The 24,814-nt window shown below is 38.1% G+C and overlaps 1 protein-coding gene across 7 annotated transcripts in view; it reads right to left on the minus strand.

Moving 5' to 3' along the window:
* The window catches only part of SYTL5 (synaptotagmin like 5), a 261,691-nt gene that overhangs the window by 133,406 nt on the left and 103,471 nt on the right, over nt 1–24,814 (minus strand). For all 7 annotated transcript variants that reach the window (XM_046673686.1, XM_046673687.1, XM_046673684.1 and 4 more), the window contains one exon: nt 18,058–18,531. In XM_046673686.1, coding sequence (XP_046529642.1) covers nt 18,058–18,176 — 119 coding nt within the window. In that variant the 5' untranslated portion in view covers nt 18,177–18,531. The remainder of the gene's footprint in view (nt 1–18,057; nt 18,532–24,814) is intronic.

The following is a 24,814-nucleotide window of genomic DNA, read 5'->3' on the forward strand; positions in this document are numbered from 1 at the left end:
AGAGGAGCAGAGCTATCTTTATTCAAGGGATGGTTTTCATTCGGAAGAATATTTGAAAGAATCAAGGAGTCAGAGCCCAATGCTTTCAGAAAACACAATTTCTCCCTCTACAATCCACAATCCTTTGACATCAGTAGTTGAAAAATACAATGTTTTTTAACTTTGAATTTTGACATTCTCCACTAGTACTAGGACTTTGCTATTAGTATTTATTCACCTTCTACTCTAATTTCTCCAGGATATCTTTGACACCATAACACTGGAGTACAACGGCAGTCTAGAGGTATGCACAACAGCATGTTCTTCACTTGCCTAGATGTACTACGTGAGGCAAGAGTGTGAAATCAAACTTGGCAATATGGGAACTTTCCTTAAGTGATCGAATGAGGAGTTTACTACAAACACATTGACTGCCATTTCAGCATCCAAATGCTTCTGCTTAGCGCTTGAGGGTTTCCAACGATTTCCACTGACCTATGGGCTTTGCTGTCAGACATCGCCATGTTTGAATCTAGGTTCCATCATGAATTAGCTGTCCAATCTTAGGCAATGATTTACCCACTTAATCTTAGTCCAAATGGAATAATACTCTTTTTCTAAAAATAAGAATAATAATATTCTTAGATGACTTTTTAAGATTAAATGAGATAAATATATGTAAAGTTACCAGCATGGTTCCTGGCACATAGGTACTAAATAAATGCTATTTCCATGTCCCTTCTTAAACTACCTGATATGTAATCTATTTATACACACCTTAAGAAAATAGCTATTCAAAGTGTGGTCCTTGTTCTAGGAACAGCAGCATCATTTGAGAGTTTGCTAGAAATGCAGAATCTTAGGCCCCACCTGAGACCTACTGGATCAGATTCTGCATTTTCACAAAATCTCCAGGTGATTAGAGTTTGAAAAACAAAGGTTTTTTTAGAACATTTGTTCTCAAATTTGGCTATACGCTGGAATCACCCGGGAAGATTTTAAAAAATAGTGATTCCCAAGTCTCACCCCCACAGATTCTGATGTAATTAGTTTGGAATGTGGCCTACACAATGATATTTTTTAAAGCTTTCCTATTTATTCTAATATACTGCCAAATTTGGAAAACACTACTCTAGAAAACAGGTTCATTCCTGCTTAAATGCTTCACAGACATGCCATTCCTTTATGTTATCCATCTCCAATCCCTTCTTCAACACAACATTTCTATGTTCCAGAAAAAATAAACATCGCAGAATCATCCCACACATCTCATGCCATCTCCTTTTACATTTGTGGTGCTGTGCATAGTTACACCCAACTGGACCAGCCTCTCCTCAAAGGCAGGAACATAGTTTCTTGTACATACTGCTCAGGATCCAATTTCATGCTAGATTATAAGATACTTAAATGTTTTTATTACTATTTATTATCTCTTTTGGGCCTTCAAACTAACTTGTGATGTATTATGACTCTCACTTTAAAGACAGTAAGCAGTATAGATAAAACCAGAAACCAGGTCTTTTATTTCCTATCTTAATGTGAGATTCATAAATGGAGAATTTAAAAAGTGAGGACTAAGGTTTCCAAACTTTTGATTAATTGTCTCCTTCATTCATCCAATAAGCATCTATTGAGTGCCTACTGTGTGCTAGGCATTCTGGTATTCAGAGGCGAACATGAGTCAAAACTGGACACCTAAGGATTCCTATTATCATTGATGTTAGTCAAGAAGAGGACAAATGACGTAAAATGATGCACGTTTTGCAACAGGCAGCCATACAGAGCACTCTTAAGTCCTCGCTTTCTTATCCTTCTAAATACAAATGACAAAAATCCACAACACATGTTTTCCTAATCCCTGATTTAGAGCTTACAAAGAACCTTCTGTCCTGTATTTTCATGAACAACCGGCTCATGAAATTGAGTGTAAGAAAAGCTCCACACAATTTACTTTTGAAAACTTGTAAAAGCTGCAAGCTTTCAAATAACAGAACGAGTTCTCATTTGAAGACCCCAATTGTATTATTTGGAGAATCACAACAGACATTTGAATACCTCAGAGCACAGGATAAAGAAAATGTTGCCTGTTAAAAATTTATAACAACTCATGCAACAATGATAAAGAAACAAAGTGATCAAAATGAGTAGAACAAAGATAGCAATCCTAGACAGCAGTCCTATTCCAGTAGGCTGCTGGGCCAAAGAGTAATAAACTGAGAAAACAGGGTATTCCAGCATATTTCAGAGGCAAATTCTCTTCTGGAAAACATTTCTATGATCAGGTGCCTGAAGTTTAACCACTTAGCAGCTCCTTAAAGTAGAGTGGGCGAGACCACTTGAAGAAATTACAGCCATAAAGTCAAATATTTATATTGCATCTTTTTGTGCTCTACTGACAGGACTGACTTAGCAATCAAGTTGCACCTAGTTCACAGTGCTAGAGTCTGAAAAGACTTGGGGCTCTGTATAAATCAGGCCACAGGAAAGCAAGAATTTAAAGGTCCAAACACACTGGTTGGGGAACTTCTAAGGCAATTGGTGCTAACTGTTTCACATATTCTGAGAGCTATCTCTGAGACACGTGGGAAAAGCTGGGAAGAATTCCCTAGGCTGGCACAAAATATTAAGCAGCTTACTGATTTTTCAAATCTCTCTTACAAATTGGCCTAATTCAATCACGTCTAGGATAATTCACATTAAGTGGACACAGCCGTTTTCAGACACTCAAGAAGAGGAGAAAGGGTAACAGGAGGGTAATTGCAACAAGGAAAAGAAAGTGTGCAATTGGAGAATTAGTACCAAGCAGAAAGGGAAGCATAGGGAACTAGGAGAGAGGAAAAGGATGGGAGATGTCTCTTTTCTCTGCTTTACTAGCCAGCACTTACAAAGCAAGGTGGACCTCATTTGGTTCCTGCATTGCTGGCCTAGTCTCAGGAAAGTGTCTGAAAAAGGTGAGTTTCTGGGCTAAGTACAGTACCTGTTCATCTCTCTCATCCACATAAGCTAGAAATGTTTCTGGTTCCAATTACCAGGCTTAAAATATTGGTTTAATTTTTTCCCCACGTAACAAGAAATCCAGAATCAGGCAGCTGCTTGCATTAGCTCAGCTGCAAAATCAGGTAATTAAGGATTCCTTTCATTCTTTCATCCTGATGGTCCCCTATCTTCAAGATGTGGCTTATCATTCTTATGCAAAATGGCTAGACAACCCCAGCACAGCATCTACATTAAGGCAGAAAGAAGGGGGAAGAGGTGTCAGTTGCACCTGTCTCTCAACAGAAAAGCAAAAATGGACTCAGAAGTCCTCCCATTAGACTTCTCCTTAGGTTTCCCTGACCTCACAGTGTCACATCACCAATACTGGCCGCAAGGGAGGCTGGGAAGGTGGAACAAGTTGGGACCACACATCCCTGCCCTCTTGACATCAGATGTGGTCATGTGACTCATATTGGCCCATGAAATGTGGTATGTGATTCCAGGTAAATGCTTTAAGAGCAAGTGCATGGTTTACCACATACTCTTTTCTTTGCATGGAGAATAGCAATGTGCCAAATAGTTCTGCTCTGTAAGTCTGGGTCCTGGTCTGAGGATGCCATGAAACAGAGTCCCCAGCCATCCTATCACGGACATGTAGCATGAGAGAGAAATAAACCTTCATTATTTTAAGCCACTAAGAATTTGGGGCTGTTACCACAGCATCACTTAGCCTATCCTGACGGATACAGCCTAGTTCTTCATCGGGCTGGCTTCCACATATCCTTTTTATTTCAGCTTTACTGCTGCTTCCCCAGAGAGAGTTTCTCTGATCACCAAATCTACAGCAGATTCCCATCTTATTCTCACTCATAGAGCTGTGTTCTTCTTCCTCAGCACTTACCTTAATTTTTAATTTATATGGCTGTTTTATTTGTACATCTATTTGGCTGTTTTTATGGGTTTAATGTTTGTCTTGTACATTTATTTGGCTGTTTTTATGGGTTTAATGTTTGTCTTGCCAACTCCTATAATCTCTAGTAGGGCAAGACTATCTCCATTTTGTTCAGCTTTGCATTTTGCAGCACATAAACAGTGCCCGGGACATAATAGATATCATTTAATTGAACGAATAAAAGAAGGCATAAGCAAAAGCTAGTCAGTGACAGAGAAAGAAAGAGGAAAGGAAGGAAGGAAAGCTTAGCCATGCTGCTTACGAAGTATCACTGGGCATTCCAGTTAAGATAACGTTATTGTGAGCATTAAGTAAAGTGTTAAGTGCCGCTTGATGCATAGTAATGGTGGAATAGATTCCAGTTAACCTCTGGGCCTCAGTTACTTCAACTTCAAAGTGAAGATAATTCCTTTCTATCTTCCTCTGAGGGTATTTGTGAGAGCCAGAGGCAATAAAGTGTGGTAGTGTGCTCTGTGAATTATAGAGGCCTTTACAATATGAAGCCATCATAACTGAAAAGAGAATGAGAAGGGAAAAAATGTACAATGTTGGATGTGCTAAGAATAAGTCAAAATTGGCTAAAATGGAGATGAAATACACTTCGAAAAACTAATGCAAGCCTGAGAAAGCTACAGATTGCTCTCAATTCCTTGGTAAGGATTTCCAGAACTTTTTCCATCTTCCTTAACCTCATTCCTACACTTTCGTTCAGAAAGCAAAAGTATTGTAATTCTTGAAAATAGGACAAATCTAACCATTTCCTCTATTTGCTTTTGTCTGAAGAGAAGCAAAAAGTATGGGAGATGGATGAAAAAGTGTAGTAGAGATAAATATGGCCCAAAATCAACTGTTAAAAACTCATGAATACAAGGAAAAAGGAAAAACAGCTGTTGAAGACATTTAATTCCAGCTAACACCAATTCTTCATTTGAGGTAAACTCTGGATGCTCTTGCATTTTAAAATGTCAGTTTATTCTTTATTCTTCAGGTTTCCTTGTTGCTACACAGACGCGTTCACATTAACATGTGAATTGATGACCTATATGTAGTTGGAATCTTAAAGATTGAAAAGATGAACTAGCTCGATTATATTGAATGATAGAATCATTTCATTTCTATATCCTGGTGATACATTGACTTCATTTTTTTCTATCCCATCATCAAAAATATTAAATGCATGACAAAGACTGCTTGCTTTACCATTGCATAGACACATTCCTTTCAAATCAGGGATTGCTTTCATTAAAATTCCTGTCACATTTGTGTGGCATTAGTTTTCTTGTGTTACCCTGTCTAGATCCAATTGTGCTGAACACGATTTGGCACCAAATAAGGTAGGAATAAGGGAAGCAATTAGCTGCCTGGAAGAGGAAGCCATAGATAACAATTCACAAAGTATCTTTGATTCCTTGATGTCTTTAAATAATCCCCAATCTCATCTAGCAGAGCACATGAAGGCTCAAAACAGATAATGAGCAAGTGGAGACTCTACGGTGGCCGAGAGCATAGGGCTCTGGAGTCAGACTGCCTGGGTTCAAATCCTGGCCTTACACTTACTTCCTTTGAGACTGCAAGAAAAATACTTAACCTCTCTGTGCGTCAAGACTTAAGGAGACTTAAACTCTCTGTCTCAAAATACTGCCTCTGTAAAAGAAAAATCATAATAGTTACAACCTCATAGGTTTGTTGTGAGCGTTAAGTAGTGTTAAGTACAGCTTGATGCATAGTAATTGTGAAACAGACAATTCTGGCATATGTCTCCCAACACTGGTTCTCCCCTTCTCTCTTAGTAGAATGTCTAACTAGGTTCATGACCCCTCAGATTACATTTCCCAGTGTTCCTTGCAGTTAGGTTTTGTCATGAGACTAAATGTTGGCCAATATGACGTGATCAGAAATGATATAGGCAACCTCTAGGTTATGCCCCTACTGGGAAAGGGGTATCTATTTCCCTTGAACCCTTCCTCTTTCCCAGAGGCTAGGATGAGAACACAGGAGTGAACCATCTTGGACCAAGAGCTAAACTCTCAACACGGCGGAACAACCAAAGCACCCAGATGGAGCCAGTATAATACTATCACAAAAGCAGTATGATGGAGCCAGTATAACAATATCACAAAGCTGCCAACCAACCCAGACTTTTCCATTAGAGAGCAATGTATTTCCATCTTGTTTAAGCCATTATTATAATATGTCTTTGTCACCCACAGCCAAAGCTATTTCCCAACGAACACAGTAAGAACTCAGTAAATATTAGCTCTTTTTATTATTGCCCACTTGCAGAGATGATGCTACCAGGTTCTGCTTCAGCCTCTGCTACAATGCCTGCAAGCTAAAACCTTATCTAGAGGCAGAGTTTCATATTCCTTTAAGAGAACAAAACCATGGTGACTGACAAAAAATATTGTCAAACCCGAAACGAGACAAAAATCGCTCAAATATATGCAGGCAGAATAATGTCACAGCAACTTGATGCCAATGGCTGCACACCTCCTAGCACTCCCATCTTTTGCTCACATCCAGAGGCAATGCCATCGACACTGCAGCTGTTCATATTTGTCTAAGGAAAATCCAGGGGTGAGCAGACCTTACTGTACTCTGAATATAAAAATATTACTTTTTCATTTTAATTATAGCTTCTGTATACAGAACCTATTATTAAAACCTAACCACAATCATAACACTTAGCTACAATAATGACAGGCACTCTGTTTTACATGTCATGCTATTAAACTTTTTGGCATTTTGCCACCTTGCCTCTTTTTTTGGTGAGGAAGATTGTCCCTGAGCTAACATCTGTGCCAATGTTCCTCCATTTTGTATGTGGGATGCCACCACAGCGTGACTTGATGAGTGGTGTGTAGGTCTGCTCCTAGGATCCGGACCTGCAAATCCTGGGCCACCGAAGTGGAACATGCAAACTTAACAACTACACCACCAGGCCGGCCCCCAACGCTATTAAACTTTGACAATAACCCATGAGAAAGACATTATGATTCCAATTTTATACATAAGAAAGTGGCATCTCTAAGCGGAAACTTGCTGTGGTTCAAAGGACTATTAAGTGGTATAGTCAGGATTCAGATCCAGAATTTTATATTCCAAAATCTGCACTCCTCCCCCACACCAGGCTCCTCTTGTTGGCTCTAAATCTACTAAAATATTTTTGCTCAGAAAGGACACTGTACTTATTTATTTATTTAAAGATTTGCCCTGAGCTAATACCCGTTGCCAATCTTTTTCCATCTCCGCCTCCACCTCCCCCTTCCCTTCCCCTCCTCTTCCTCCTCCTTCTTCCCAAAGCCCCCAGTACATAGTTGTATATTGTAGTTGTAGGTCTCTCTGGTTGTGCTATGTGGGACGCCACTCCAGCATGGCCTGATGAGCAGTTCTAGGTCCACACCCAGGATCTGAACAGGCAAAACCCTGGGCTGCCAAAGCAGAGTGCCTGAACTTAACCACTCAGCCACAGGGCGGGCCCTAGGACATTGTATTTATTAATGACTGCTATGTCTTTCCTAGTTGTGCAAAGCCATGCTGAGCGCACTCAAAGTTAAGCCTCAGTAAACATAAAGAGTTTCTTCTGCCTGCTTTGCTTTTTCTACTAAATGGTGTCTGCCCAAGTAGCCTCTTACCACACACTCTCTCATGACAAACATTCCCCAACAGAGCTGTTCTTTAACAAACACCGCTCTGGTCCTAATAAACTTTATAATGCTTTTGATTAGTTTTCAAATGAAAGGCTATTAAAAAGAATCAAGACCACCTGAGAATTGGGGGAATGTTTCACTTACATAGAAAGCTACTTCAGAGAAATAAGCAACAAGATTGAAAGAATACTTGTGTAGATAAAGAAATCTTGCGAATTGTGCCAATTTAATGTGTTTAGAAATTGTCTTGAGGAAAGAGAACATTGTGAAATCTTCATGTCTGCAGATGACACCGTGCACTTCCTGGCAGTAGAACACTTGGCTCATAGAAATATACCAGGAGATCTCACAAAGTCATGTGAACAAAAAAAATAATAAAAATAATTAAAGTTATGTGAACAATTATTTATTAATGTAGTCTTAAAAACAGCAGAAATTTATCTCATATGTAATTAGCAAACCAAGTTTTCCACCTGGGGATATCTTGAAATAACTATCGTCTCAACTTCCTGGCCTCACAAGGAACAAGGATGTGTCTTAGTAATCTGAAACCCAAAGGATACCTTTCTTAAGTATCAAAAATAGAAGGTCCTGTTATCAATATGGTAAATTACTCATAAAAGGAGGAGGTGGTGACAGAATCAGTACAAGAAATAGTAAAGCTGCATGTCTTTAAAAAAAAAAACAAGGATAAAATACTGGGCTTTTAAAAGATTACTGCTATGATAATACAAGCACAAAATTGACTTGATGGGAGGAAATTGGACACTCACACACAAAAAAAGATAAAGAGGACATATTGCCCTTGAAAAATTTTTCAAAACTACTTCTGCTGCTGAATACAGGCACATACTCGTTTTAATTTTTATAAACATATAGCTGAAATTTATTTCTAAAATGTCTCTAAATTGAATTTGTATAAACTATTTTAAATGCAGCAAGGAAGGAGCTATATGCTCAGCAAAGACAGTTATCAGTACCTAATTTTTCCTGTTTTACCTCTTTAGGTGATGCTTATGGGCACTCATATTTTCATATATAAAAATTACTACTACAAAACACACTTCCAGCAATTTTCCTAGTTATCAGCATCAATACAGGGTACACGAAATGTCAAGTCACCATTTCTTTGGAATTCACTGAGGATGAATATAAATGTTTATGTGCCGTGTTTTTTTCTTATGTGCTTCATTGAAAATCATCCCTGACAATTAATTGCTCTCAGATTCCATAAAAAGGAAGGTGAGATTTGTGCTGAGCAATAAACAAATCTGATCCATAAGATGCATGATCTTAATTACACTCATTTTCTCAGGTTGCCGGTTGTCTCCCAATATTCCTTTTTACTCTTTCATACCAATAAAACTCCCAAATGTGAGTTACTCACATGGCCACCCAGAATAAAGACTACATTTCCCAGTTAAATATGCAAGCTCCCTTGCACCTAAGTATGGCCATGTGACTACCTTCCAGCCTACGCAGTGTAAGCAAGGTCATCTGTGAAACTCCTCAAAAATGTTTTTAAGGGGAGGGAACCTGTCCTTTTTTCTGCCCTTTGCCCTTTTCCCTGATGACTGGAATGAGGACAGTATGACAGGAGCTGGAGCAACCATCTTGGATTATGAGGCGTGACTAAGACTCTCTCCTTGACCAAACTTTAGATAGGGTCCTCTGGGGTCTCTTTTTGACAAGACCTCATCATTGGGCCCTCTCTTCAGCCTGCGTAGCCCAGATTTAGTAAGAATCCTGCTAAATCAGTTTAGCGAGAATTCTCCCACCCTTGATATCTGCTATCATCCTGGCCTGACCTTAATAAGAATTCTGTTAAGTCAATTTGGTAAGAATCCTACCATGAATGTCTCCTCTTAGTAATTTTCCATTCATTGACCTCCTCACTCTAATCGTTGGCTATAAATCTCCAGGTGCCTTTGCTGTATTTGGAGTTGAGTTCGATTTCTCTCCCCTACTGCCATAGTCTTTTGTTTGTTTTTAATTTTGGGGGGATAGTCTTGAAATCTATTGCAATAGTCCTGAGTAAATTATTCCTTATCATTTAATAAGTGTCAGAATAATTTTTTACTTTAACAGGTGTTAGCCCAAGTTGAAGATGGCAGAGCAACCAGTTAGAAGGACCCTGGGCCTCTAATGAGCATGGAACCACCATTACCAGCCCTGAGTTGCCTTACTCGTGACTTTATCTAGGCAAAAAATAAAAAGAAAGAAAAAGAAATAAACCTCTGTCTTACTTAAGCTACTATTATTTTGATTTTCTGACACTCAGAGCTGAACCTACCCTAATTTCTACACCCATAAATAGCATGGATACTATTACAGAAGTAGAGGAGAATGCAAATCCCAGCTTTAAAATACTAACTGTATAAAGACTCTGTCAAAGAGGTAAATTATTTATATTCTACACAAAGAATACATCAATACATCAATTTGATTCACGTCAATGTGAAAGTGGAGACTTTGCACAATCTAAGAAAATGCAGTTTTGCTTCTGTTAAATTGGAAATTAGATCTCTCCATCTCCTATGCGTTGCGCATAAGTACTCAATGAGTTTTTGCTGAATTTTAGAAATGTATTTCCCACATATACGACAAAAGGAATTCATACAAATTAATATTGAAACAACACTAACACCAACAGTAAATGGACAAATTGTGTGAATAAAAAATTCACAGAAGAGGAAATACAAATAGCTAGCAATCATGTAAAAACACCAATAATCACATACATGCAAATTAACAGAGGACATTACCTTATTAAATTAGTTAAAGTTTACAATAATAGGTGCCGGCCCCGTGCCAAGTGGTTAAGTTTGCACACTCCACTTCGGCAGCCCAGAGTTTCGCCGGTTAGGGTCCTGGGCAGGGACATGGCACCGCTCATCAAGTCATGCTGAGGCGGAGACCCACATAACACAACCAGAGGCCCTCACAACTAGAATATACAACTATGTGCTGGGGGGCTTTGGGGAGAAGAAGTAAAAAAAAAAAAACAACAACAAAGATCGGCAATCAATGTTAGCTCAGGTGCCGTCTTTAAAGAAAATAAAAAATAAAAAAAGATTTACAAGAATCATTTCTATTTTGGTAGTAGTATAATGAATAGTTTAGTGAGGAGAAAATTGACACAACATTTCTGGAAAACAAATTTTCAATTTAAAGGAAATATAAATCAAAATATGAATTGCAATATAATAAAAATTTAAGACAGAAGATTTAAGAATAAAGATGTTCATGGCAATTAGAACAAATAGTTAAACAAACTATTGCACATCCATGTCATGAAGCTTATCCAGCCAAAAAAATGATGCCTCCAAAGAATTTTTAATGATATCAAAACGTTCATTAAATAATGTTAAGCAAAAATAGAGGATGCAAAATTTCATGTATAATATGGTTCCAATTATGTGAAAATTATATGCACACACAGAAAAGTAACAAGAAGGAAATTCAACAAAAGTAGAAACTATCTCTGGGAAGAGGGATCCTAAGTGAGTTTTTAAAATTCATATTATATGTATTTTCTAATTTTCTGTATTACCTCTATAATGAAAAATGTATCAGAAAAAATCCTTTGCTGTGTAAAATTTTATTAACTTTAGACATTTGCATGAAATGCTTACCAGTTATGCTTAATCACTCTGCAATGAAATAATAAATTATTAAATGCATGTCAGCCTAATCTTATTACAGATTTAAGTCAATTAAACCCTTTTATTAATATAGGAATATTCATATAAACTGTCAATATAAAATGGTCATATGCCTGAAATCTAAAATGATAGAGGTGACATTTTTGTTACTGAAGTTGTCACTTATATTTCCTTGAAAATAAAATATCTATTTCCTCAAGAATATAATTGGTATTTGCTTAATTAGAACATCTCTTATGAACTGACCTACCTTTGGTGGGGGGGGGGGGGTGAGTCCTCTTCACTCATCCTACCCCACGAACATTCAGCCATATTGTGGATTCCATGGGCTTTATAGTTCTGTGTTCCTTCAATTTACAGTAAAAGGAGATGGTAGTTTCCTGGACATGAGTGCAAATTAATCCCCGCTGCCTAGGGGCATGTTCTCTACACCAATTCTGGCCAGAGAAAGTAGGCAAAGGAAGGGAAAGGGTACTAAAAGAGGAATCTGGGGGAAGAAAAAAAAATACATATATATATACATACACATTATTTCAAACAAAAAAATGGTCTGGCAAGTATAAGTTTATTTATTTGGACAATCCAGTGTTTGAAATGTCCCTAAATATCAAGTATCTGTGGCCCTGTGCCTACAGTGAGCCCTACAAGTAAGTTACTTGGAAGAAAATACCGTAGAATCAAAATATAAGTTAGCTTCCCTATATGTGTGTATGTAGCAAAATTAGTAAGGTCTTTGGTGGGAAAACCCCCAAGGTTTTAAATTCATTTAAGGCAGAGCCAGATTTTTTTTTGTTTTTCATTTCTCTGTGACTCATTAAGAGTTTGGGTTCTATTAGGGAGCCAGTATTGCTCATGCTGTGAGTTTCCGTTAATCCATTAAGAAGCTTGTGGTAATTCTATTAGGATTAGAACAAAATGTTTACCAAAATATAAGTCCACTTCAATAGCTCTCCCAGTGTTTTATGGGGACGGTGAATCTTTAAGCTTTTTAGAAGGTCAAACTAATTTTGTTCTTAGTGGTAGTGATAAGATTTGGCAAAAAACAAACAGCCCCACAGATCAAACATTTGTAGAGTATTAAGAGGATATTATTGCTTGGCACTTACCAGGCTCCCTAACTTCCAGGCTGAATGTATAATTCTTGAAATCGCTTCAAATCCATTTGAACCAAATATTTAGCTTATCTACAGGATTCCAAATAGCCAATTTGAGGACACTTTCCCCTTCTGTTTCTCCCTCCTTCTCTTTCCTCCCCAACCCTGCTCTAAAATGATGGAATCAACCACATAAAGACAAAGCCAGAAGGTGAATGGCAGTTTCCCGGCTGGGATCTGTGGTCTCTTGATGACACGAAGCTCTGGCTTGCTTAGTAGCCCCTCTCAGCTGAACCAGCTGTGTGGAACAAAACATAATACACTTGCACTTAGCTTTGCAGTCAGCAGAAAGAGTAGCACGGCATCAGGAACTCTTGTCAGTTTTCATTGTGTAAGAGCAATACTTCGATAAAAGTCACAGTAACTTTAGATAACGTTACACAGCTTAAAGGTCAAAACTGTCAGCAAATACCAGGCTAAAGAAATGTTTTCTGTTTCGTTCCATTTCTGACAGCTATTAGTAAGGCTGTCGGTGGGCTCTCAACAGGATCTGAATAGGTGCAGCTATTGCATAAGCATCACAGCATAGAGGAAAGGGAAGCAATACAGAAGGGGAGAACCTCAGCTCTGATGTTTACCAGCTGGGAAAATTATTTAATCCAAGTTTCAGTTGCTATAGCTATAGTACATTACAATAGTACATATCGAGGGATGACGGAGATTAAGTGAGGATACATTTGTGAATGGAGTAAGACATTCTCTGGTGTGAGGTAGGCACTAGATAGTTTACCATCTCTTTTTTTCTGGCCCCCCTGAAAGGACAGACATATCACTCAGAAATTAAAAGTGACTTAAGAGTGGAGTGGGAGCTCTGGAGCCAGATGGTGGGACTACAAATCGCAGTTCTGCCACTTACTAGCTGTGTGACCTTGGACAAGTCATTTAACTTTGCACTTCAATTTCCCCATCTATAAATGGGGATATCAATACTTCTTATCTCATCGGGAAAAGGAATTTGTAATCTGTCCCCCACAATTTTGCAGAACTTTCTGCTATTTCTTGGTATTTTCTATACTTCCAGATTCATTTTGCTGTTCTTCTATAGAGACAACGAAACACATTTAAATTGTTCCAGCACACGAGCTACTAAGATTAGGTGAGGCACAAAAATCTCCTGGAGATGGTAGGAGCCTATGAAATCATCTAATCTCCCAGACAGAAGCCCATGCTCTATCTCTGATAGCTGACTGATGGTTTCTAGTCCAACTCTTATCTTATCTTTTGGATTCTAAATGTCCTGCTTCTCCCTGAGATGGCTTATCTAGGCTTTCAGGTGTATGCAGCTATTTCCAAGGCTAGAACCAACCAAGGTGTTGTTTTTGACACCAAAGCTCAGAAAACTACTGCCCTTGGGCCAAATCCAGCCCACCATCTGTTTTTGTAAATAAAGTTTTATTGGAACACAGCTATACCCATTTGTTTACATATTGTCTATTGCTGCTTTCATACTACAATGGTAGAGCGAAGTAGTCATAACAGAAAACACATGCCCTGTAGAGCCTAAAATATTTACTATCTGGCCCTTTACAGAAAAAGTTTGCTGGAGCTAAACAAAACTGAGGTTTGAGTAGGGAGTAAGAAAAAAGAAATGTTTGCTGTAAGGCAACCAATGGCGTTCATCACTGAGACAAGCCCAAGAACCGGTGCCAAAGAGAATGTTAAGTCCAGATATGTTTTCATGCATTGTGGCCAAATGGAAATGACATCCTCTTAGTGAGAGTAAAATCCACGGTGAACTGCTGAAATGAATAGTCACTTATAAGTTAAGATTATAAATGAAGATTTCTTATATAGACCAATACTTCCAAAGTAGATATGTAACAGTATTTGCTTTTAGGTGTGGAAGATCAAGTAGAGTAAGAATTTGTTAATGAGATATGTTTTTTGGAGCAGATACCATGTACTCTTTTATGTTAGGCTGAGTTCTTCCAAAGTTAGAAAAATTGAAGGTACAAAATGAGCAACAAAGATTTTTATTTTGTGCTTCCAAACGGTTGGGTTTTTTTTCCATTTGCAATCACTGTTGATGGCTTAATTTTCTTTGCATCACTTCTTCCCTCTTTCTTCATTGCATTAAAGTCATCAATAAACCTAAGTGATTTGTTCTCCACAGAAAACATTTAAAATATTCTTACTAATAGTAAAACCTGTGTCTAGATATTGCCTACTACTCCTTCTTGCTTGGTCTGAAAGAGAAGAACAAATGTATGTGAGCCTCTTGGATGAAGCTAGATTGCTCTGGTAGTAGGCAGATGACTCTCCACAGCCTACAATTCATGCCTGGAGGTAATTATCAGGCTTCTCATGTGCCTTTGGGCGCAGAGCACCTTTAGGAGCACCCAGAGACCAGTCCCACCTTCATTAATGCCACACTTCAGTGGCTATGTGGACTGTGGAGCACAGTCGGGCGACAAGCCTAAAACATTGATTCAATACAATTTTTACACTCTCCCATTGTCTACGTTCTTTATGTCTAAGGACAACCTATTCAAGCAAATAAATACACAAGCAAACAATAAATCCACTGTTTCCCAAACTCCAATTTACTAACTTTCCAGATCAGTTTCTTCTTTGTAATCATAATTCTTAAAAATTTTCTTTGGCTTCCATTTCCTCCTGAAACCTTTGAACAGAAACTGAAGGTGATTTTGTGGTTCACAGTTCACAGCTGAAACACAGCTGACATACACTTGCCAATGTCAAAATCCTTTTTCACATTTTAAAGCTCAGCTCAAATGTTACCTCTTCCGTGAAACCATTCCTTCAGTTTCTATCTTATTCATAATTAATTACTTCTTCCTCTAGACTCCTAGAAAATATCAACCTACACCTCTGTAGCATAGTGAAAACAATTATTGTACCAGCTAGCACAAAAGTTTACTGTTGCAATAAAATATGCTACACCATAAATTCCTTGTGTTGATGATTTTGGAAGCTATCAAGTAAAAAGGACTAAGTTCCCTGTCTGGTCTGGCAAACCTCCTGATTGGGCTTTCTAGAAGCTAACTCTGAGATATAGATTTGTGTGCAAATGATTTTTGGAGTGCTCTCAGGAGGAACCTGTAAGGGAGTAGGAGAGGCAGGAGAGAGAAGGGGAGAGGGGCTGAGCAAAGATGTGTTTCTTAGGTGAAGTCCAGTTTCAGCATGATCCCATGGGGAGCTCTGAAGCAGAAGTTGCATTGCACAGTCTGTCTTGACTTGAGGCAAGGGGTTTCTGTACCTCAGCCATTGGCTTGTGGCTGCCCAGTAGGGACATACACTCAAATTTACCTGGTGCTTGTGGCTCTCTAATCCTATGGGCAACTCCAGCCGCCCAAAGGTAGTCCTCTAAAGAAAGCAGTAGGTCCCAGCCCTTAGCAGTAAAGGATGTGGAAACGGGGAGATGAGAGCACAGATCCAACAAAGGGACCCTAAAGGATCTGAGTGGAGCACTGATGGTGTTCACTACAACTCATAAATCAAGGGCAACACAGACCACAATAGGGCTAATGATTACAGCCATCAATTATTGTGTGCTTACTGTATGCCAGTATTGTTCTAAGCTCTTGATAATATTAGCTTATTTAATCCTTACAACAATCTTCTGAGGTACCTAATATTATTTGTTTTGTCAAATGAGGAAACTAGATCCACCTGTGGAAGTGACTTGTCTAAAGTGACACAAAGATTTCATGGTGTAACTAAGATTTTAATCAACAAATATGGGAGTGTGATTCAACAGCACACACTCTAAACACCCCTGCCACTCACTTTGGCGTGACTTCTCAATACACAAAGCTGTTAAACGCGGAAGAGCCTGAGTTTTCTGGCCTGGGCTCATATCTTAGTAGCTCAGAATAAAACAAGACAACACATCTGACACAGTTAGTGCAGGAAAAAACACTCAAAAATATTAGACACTGCTGTTATTAAAGAAGGGAAGAAAACATAACAGCTTAAAAAAATCTATTTTCTATAAGATAGAAATTTCTAGAAAATAGATGTTCTATTTTCTATAAAAGTATCTCTTAGATCTCTTAGAAAGGCTTTTATAAAAGCCTTTCTTCTGTTATCCTCAAAAAAGTTGAAAGAGCCAGGATATCAACAACTTTATTCTTGATAGCTCTGTTGTATATTATACAATTTGGCTAAATTTCTTTACACAGAATAAGGAAAGACAACAAGGAAAGAAAAACAGAGAAAAAAGAAGAGCAAGTATAACAGATTATTACTAAAAGTTATTGAAAATGACAAAAACAAATATTCTAAACAATGTCCTATTCATTTTACTTCGGTGTTTCCTGGGATCTGATTATTGTTTTTTCCTGAAGACAGTGATTTTTAATTCCCCTGAGAATGTCATCAATAACTGGTTAATAGCTCGCCCCCCATAAACAATATAACTTTTTGCAGTGCATTAGAAAATTTAGTAACTTTTCATGACTGGACTCCCAGTGCCAAAAATATCATTTCTTATTTCTTTAAAACCATTAAGTGCATTTCATTGCCACCTGAATTCCAGGTATAAAAAGAGAGTAATAATTTTAACCAAAGCCTTTGTTTCTTTAAGATTGGTTGAATATCTTGGAATGATGGAAATGAAAATTTTTGGCTCTTAACTATGAAAACAACAATATTTCAATGTATTTCCAATTCTAAGGATCCTAGTTCCTTTGGCGTGTTGAATATTTTTGCAGTATGTGAAGATAATCTTATGACAAGTTTTCTCCTCAAGTAAAATAAACCTAAGCTTCTGATTGCAGTTTGGGGAGACATATAAGACACAAAAGTGACATATTGCACAGTAGGCAGTGACTCTGTTTATTTCTGATCCTCTATTCAGGGGTGAGATGTAATAACCAAATATATTTAATATATTGACAGCACCGGCAGCAAACAATCACAATGGACGTGGCAGCCAATCAGAACGATGCTGTGACCTTTTGGAACAGATGATGCAACCAATCAGAATGGATGCTGGCTGAAACACAGGCGAAGTCACACCTGGGGTTTCAGCTATATTAACCCTGCCTACAACTGATGTGAAACTCAACTGTGCCCATATTACCCAACTTTCCTCACACAGAAACTTATTTCAAGAAATTCAGGTGATTTCTGGGGTACAATGAGAACTTTTCAGCCTCCAGATCCCCTTCTTCTCCCAGCTATGGTTGAGGCAAATTCCCAGTAAGACTGACTTGAGAAAGCATTATAAATAAATAATAGCTTAAATTTATTGTGCACTCAGGTCCAGGCACTATACATGTATCATCTTCCTTAATGCTTGCAACAATCCTATAAGGTAGGTACTATTATTATCCTTGTTTTATTGATGAGAAAACCAAGGCATAGACAAGCTGAGTAACCTGTTCAAGGTCATACAACTAATACATCTCAGAGCTGGTACTTAAACCTGGGTAGTCCTTCTACTTCATTAATCATTCTGACATTCTTAGCAAATGGACATTCTCAGCAAATGGACATTCTCATAAACACCATGTTTATAGCTAAATTCCATCCTTCCACCTAGCTAAACGACAAAATGCCAAAGATGTTTTCTATTTGGGCTACTGCTGGGAACCCATGAAGTCATTGAGCAACATTTGTCTCCAGTGTGGTTGCAGTTGCCCCATTTCTGATCTGAATTGCTTCAAACAAACAGAAAGCAGTCAAGGAGGGCAAACAAGATAAAAGAATATTACCTTATTCTCTTGTCCTCCACTTTTTTCAAATATTCATCTCTCTTTAGGACTCCCAGGATCATTTCCTTCTCATGATCTAATAAAAATGACAGATTGATGAACTCTGTGTTCTTAGACATGGTATTTCAGCAGCAGCTCTGAGTAGCAGTGGTTGAATCTTTCAGGTGAATTGATATCCACTAGCCTTAAGTTCCCCCTGAACAACCCAGAGTTGTTTGATGTAGAGCGGTTTCTATAAGTCCTCTGAAGAACTGCTGCTGGTAGTTAGGTATTCTTCCAGGCTACACAGAAACAGGCTCCACTGGGACTGCATTCCAAGAAAGTCATTATGGTTTTAACTGAAAGAGATCTTCAAAGCCTTTGTTGTGTTGTACACTCAGGTCGCAGTGGAGTTTCACTAACGATGCTCAATGTCAACCCTTCAGAAAGCTACAGAGCAGGAATCAGATGCACTGGGACAGAATCTAGAAAACACTGAAAAGGTAGAGAAAACAAAGGGTAGAAAAATTAATCAGGCCATCTTTCCCATTAGCACTTGTAAGAGTGTCACCTAACTCAAAAAATTTTTAATCAGTAAACTTACATTTATTAAATATTTATTGTTTATTACCATGAAAAATTATTTATATTTAGTTGACTCCAGATTCTTTAAGCAAATTCAGTTCTTTCCATTATAATTAGCTTCCTTACCAGACAGATCCCATTATCACCCTTGCAGCTGAGCCATGGGTGGGATTGGGTCACCACTTTCAGACACTAAGTGTACAATCTGGACTGTCTACAACAGGACAGGTCCCTTAAATGGTTTCCTCCTTCTCTCTCTCTCCCTCTCTCCCCACAACTAGGACCACTGCATAAAATAAGCACTGCTGGCAAAACAAATATGAATGAGTGCTACACGTATCAACACAAATATATCTCACAAACGTAATGTTGAATGAAAAAGGTTAAGTTACAGACGAAGTCATGCCGAATAACAGCATACTTATGAAGGAAATAACTTGCAAAACTATTGTATCTAATTCAGGAATACATACATTTATAGTATAAATATAAGGAAATTCATGGGAAATAGATGCAATCAGAGAGGAGAACACTGGAACTTCAAATGTATTGGGTAATGTTTTATTCTCAATATGGGTATTTATATCTTCTGATGTACATGGCTGTTTGTGAATTATTCTAGGTTTGTATTAAATACTGCAAAGTAGATGTTTTAAAACTGCCTCTTAGTCAACATAAAAAGCTCACCAGGCCTTGTCCCTCATGCTAACTCTTGAGCACATTCTTTCATTGCTCAGTACTTGGATTCTCTTTGTACCTCCCCTTAGGAACGATGACTCCTAGAGGGATCTACCGGGTTTTATGATTTGGCATCATTCCATGACACTGTCCCTTAGCTTTCCCCCAGGTCTATGAACTACAAGCTACATGCAAGTTTCTCTTGGTTTGCTTGGTTCTAGCCAGGTTTCCAAGCATAACTAGACACTTACTCAAAGGGTGCCTAGCTGCCCCCCAGTAACCATAAGGTCAGGCTGACCTCAAAATCTCAGGAGATCTGAAAGGACAGGATCTTGTCCAGAGCCTCCCTAACTCTCCAAAGTCCCCATGAATTTGTTCTCTACATTGTACACCAAACCAGAACTTTGCTGAAATGACTCAGAATTGAAATGCTTCCTACAGACCAAAAGTTATCTCCCTCTGAGGAAACTGCCCTGGTCTGGAAAGTGCACATGAGATTTACTCCAGCCCTTTCCTCCATCTCCAATGTCCTAGAGGCCCCAGGGAGGAGAGCCCCAAGGTTGATACAAACAGGAAACAACAAGGTTAAGCACAAAAGGGGCTCTCTGGAAAGGTTAATGGTTTGGTTTTTGCATTGCTGTCAATTGTGGTCTCCTCAGATAAAGAACACAACTGATTTTTCCACCCCTTGTGTATCTCATCTGGTTTCACACTGAAATGGAAAATCCACTTGGTAACTCAGTGAATGAATACCTTACCCTTACAGCCAGGTTCACTTAAGACATATTTTGCAGTGAAATGTCAAATTTAGAATGTCCTATGTAAATATTCTATAGAATTGTATTTAGAAATTATTCAAGGGGTTGGGAGCTATAAAAATGTTTGACCTGAAGCTTATGATTATGCTTGCTTTGGGCTGTAAGTGCAAGTCTGTCCTCTAAAAATCCAAGGGTCTACCCCGTGAGGAGAATGGAGGGAGAGTGGTAACACCACGGGGTAGCACATGAAGGTGATGGAGAAGATGGGAAGTCAAGTACAGGTATAAGAGAAATAAAACTAGCCTGTGAGAGTTTAACTAACAAAATTAGCCCTAAATGGATTTTCACTCATCTGTACCTGGACTGATAGAGCTCATTTGCAAATGAGTGGTCAAGGAGATCACAAGTAGCTGAAATTTTATCAAGAAAATCAGGATATTTCCTCCAGAAGGCAGGACTGGACTGGACTGTAAGGTGGAATCTAATTGATGATAATACAGTCCTTCAGGAGAAATACAAGGTGGAGAAGAGGAGACAGTGAGCCTGGTCATAAAGGAGATCTAAGGAGCTAGATGCTGATAGTCCCCATCCAGACTCTGACCAGAAGAGAAACACTTGGGCCTCAAAATAAAAATAACCTATTTGTTCCCTGTACGACATGTTCCACGTCGAGTGACAGGGCCTCAGTCTGGCAAATGTTCATGCCATTAACCACTCAAATAAAAAACTATTTCCTCTTGCTTGAGCGTCACTTCCTCCTGGACACTTCTGATTATAACTTGGCTTTCCACAGAGCTCTCCCTTCAGAGAGTGGATGTCTTGGTTCTGCCAATGGAACCCTCTGTGTTTGCTTTAGTTGAACCTATGTCTGATCTGTTCTCTGTATGCTGAACAAATCAAATTTCTGAGCCTTTGAAGAACAAGCATCTGAGTTGTGATGAATTCACCTAAGTATGTACCATTTTTTGATGCCTCTTTTCAGCTAGTTAATAGCCTCTCCTGGAGAACCTTTACCCACTACACACTCTAATCAAGCAGAAAAAAATGAGTAAAAATAATCATGAGTGCATTTTATCTAGAGTTGATTCTCATTCTTTTAATGTGCCCAGTAAACACTAGTCAGATTAGGAGGGAGTAATTCAGTTTTATTTTATTCTTCAATCCCTTCACTTAAACAGATCTCTCGCCTTAAACATTTCAGATGTAGATTTTTCCCTCTCTGGCCAGGAGCCTTGCCAAACTGAGCTAAACTATTTTAAAAGATGACAAGGTGGCTTGTGTGGCATTCTGCTACCTTTCAGCATCGATAGCTTTGGACAGGTCATTAACTCTGTTGAGCAACACACAAGATGCAATAATCAAAAATTCTCACAGCATCACACAGAGATATAAGCTTTTTTTAAAAAAAAAGCATTTGTTTTGAGTAACACACTTAAAAACAATAGGCATTGATATTTTAGTCAAAGGAAAGAATATATCTGAATACATCTCATTATGGGATACTTGAAATGGACATTTAAAAATAGAACGTTTCTAGAAGTGCTCTTAGGATGAAGTTAATAAAAATAAAGTTAATTTCACACTCTATCTTCTCAGAGAAGGGAAACAATAGAAAGAATAAACAAACGGGACTTCATCAGACTAAAGAGCTTCTTCAAGGCAAATGAAAACAGGATTGAAACAAAAAAAACAACCCACTAACTGGGAAAAAATATTTGCAAGTCATATATCTGACAAAGGCTTAATATCCATAATATATAAAGAACACTCACAACTCAACAACAAAAAATCAAACAACCCGATCAAAAAATGGGCTGGAGACATTTCTCCAAAGAAGATATACGGATGGCTAATAGGCACATGAAAAGATGCTCATCATCGCTGATCATCAGGGAAATGCAAATCAAAACTACACTAAGATATCACCTTACACCCATTAGAATGACAAAAATATCTAAAACTAATAGTAACAAATGTTGCAGAGGTTGTGGAGAAAAAGGAACTCTCATACACTGTTGGTGGGAATGCAAACTGGTGCAGCCACTATGGAAAACAGTATGGAGATTCCTCAAAAAATTAAAAATAGAACTACCATACGATCCAGCCATTCCACTACTGGGTATCTATCCAAAGAGCTTGAAGTCAGCAATTCCAAAAGTCCTATGCACCCCAATGTTCATTGCAGCATTATTTACAATAGCCAAGACATGGAAGCAACCTAAGCACCCATCAACAGATGAATGGATAAAGAAGATGTGGTATGTATATACACAATGGAATACTACTTTGCTGTAAAAGAGAACAAAATCATTCCATTTGCAATAACATGGATGGACCTTGAGGGAATTATGTTAAGTGAAATAAGCCAGTTAGAGAAGGATAATCTCTGTATGACTTGACTCATATGAGGAATTTAAAAATGTGGACAAAGAGAAAAGATTAGTGGCTACCAGGGGAAAGGTGGGCTGGGGGGTGGGCACAAAGGGTGAAGTGGTGTACCTACAACACGACTGACAAACATTAATGTACAACTGAAATTTCACAAGATTGTAACCTATCATTAACTCAATAAAAAAATTAAAATAAAATAAAAAAAATAAAGTTAATTTTCTGTTTGCCTGTTACTGTGTGACAATACAACAGTTAGATGGATTTTCAGCACACTTAGAGGGATGTTTAGGGTGCTTAGAATACAAGCTAAACAGCAAAGCAAAATTTACTTGGGAGCGCCTTCGAATAAATGAGTAGGCAAGAATCCACACAACTGTCAAAAGGTGAGAACTGCCATAAAGATAAAGACGCTTTAGGGAGATAATGAATAGTACTTTCATTATGAACCCCCAGCTGAAAGATTCAAGGGCAGGTGCTATGGAATTACAGCATTTCTTTTCAATAGAGCAGTTTCTTCTCACCTTCTCACCTGTGCAGCACATTCCATGAAGCGCAGTAGTTGAATTTTTTTTTTAACTTCACAATGGTATTCATTCTCCAAACAATAATAGGAAGGCCAATTAACAATATCATCAGGTTTATAGTGATGCTCCAAGAGCAGCATACTCAGAATGTCTCATAATAACAACTAATGCTTACGTAACTCAACTAATCTTTATGACTCGCTCACGAAATAAATTCTAATATCTCCATTTTATAGATGAGAAAACTGAGGCATAGAGAAGTTAAATAACTTGCCCAAAGTCACTCAGTTAGTAAGTAACTCAGAGCAGTCTGCTTTCAGGGACCCTGCTTCTAACCATTACATGTGACTGCCTCTCAGTACCTCCATGGGACAACAGATGCTATTAGACATTCTGTGGAATTTTTTAAAGTTCTGAAGTCCAACAAAATTTTGGATATGTTGAGTTAAACCAAATTAAATGTTGTTTTCTTCTACAGAACTTCTCAGACCCTTTAATGCTCTAATGTTCATTGTGAATTTTCACAGAACCCTCAGTTTGGAAAAAGATATTTAACATCATAAGTTCTTATCTTGGCATCATGTATTTTGATATTTTTAAAGAGAAGACTATTTCTATCTTAAAATAACTGGTTAGGAGAAAACCTAAATAAATTCAAGAGAGACAGATTTGAAAGAAAAATTAGGAGATAGACTTATATCGTATCTGGTAGTTCCCCTAAATCCTTTTTAACTACCAAGACCTACAAAATTCTATATTGTCTCCAAAAAAGTTTCAAAGAATAGACCTTATATAAATTTAAAATATCTGTACAAAGGAAGCCACTGAAAGTAAAATTAAAAGAAACAGATAGGCTGGGAGACTAAGATTTTTCTATATAAAGCAGGAAAAGGATTAATATCTAGAAAATATAAAGAGCTTCTACAAATTATGAGAAAATAAACCAATAACATAAGGGGCAAAAAATAAGACAAGGCAATTCACAGTCTTGGCAACTCACAAGCAATTCATATAAACATGAAAAGATGCTCACTTAGCTTACTGGTTACACAAATGCAAATTACCACAAGGAGAAAACTTTTTAGCTTTCCTACTAGATTATGAAAATATAAAAACCAAAACCCACATCATCCAGTGTTTGGTGAGGGTGTGTGGAAATGGGCATACTCATACCCCACTGGTGAAAGTGGAAATAAGTTCACCCCTTAGTTGTGAGAGAGCTCTCCATGAATCTCTTCCATAACTACATGTCTTGCGAGCAGAGGCATTCACTGGTCTTTTGTTCTGGACAATCATTCCAAGAATGTTTATTTAGTGATCATCCTTGAAAGAGAGAGTATCTGTCTCAGAAGCAAAGGGTAGATTTGCTTACGACTTGTTTAATAAAGCAAAAGACTCTCTCAAGGGCAGAAGGCGGATTTGCTTGCATCCCATTGTAAAATCTTTGGGCTCCATAAGTTCAGGGTTCCTCAGCTGTTATGCAAATCCACTGCATGCACAGTTTCCACCTGGGCACTTGTAGGCAAGAGGAACCAATGCAAACATGAAGCTCATGAGACTTGTTGTCCTGTGAGTAATAAAGTCCACTGTATCTGCCCCAGGAGCAGCATGTCTTCAACCACCACAGGGAAAACTGTGACAGGCCTACTCGTTAGCTTGAAAGCAGGGTAAAATCTCAGAGCCTTTACATTTCTTCTCACCCTTTTAAGATTATGAGTTAAATCTTTCAAAATTGATCAAAAAGTAAAAGTTTGAGTTATGCTATGTGAATAAGTCCCAGAGAGCTACTGTATAGCATAGTGCCCATAGTCAACAGTATTGTGTTGTATACTTTAAAATTTG

Source organism: Equus quagga, chromosome 10, assembly GCF_021613505.1.
Source record: "Equus quagga isolate Etosha38 chromosome 10, UCLA_HA_Equagga_1.0, whole genome shotgun sequence".
Classification (NCBI taxonomy): Eukaryota; Metazoa; Chordata; class Mammalia; order Perissodactyla; family Equidae; genus Equus; species Equus quagga.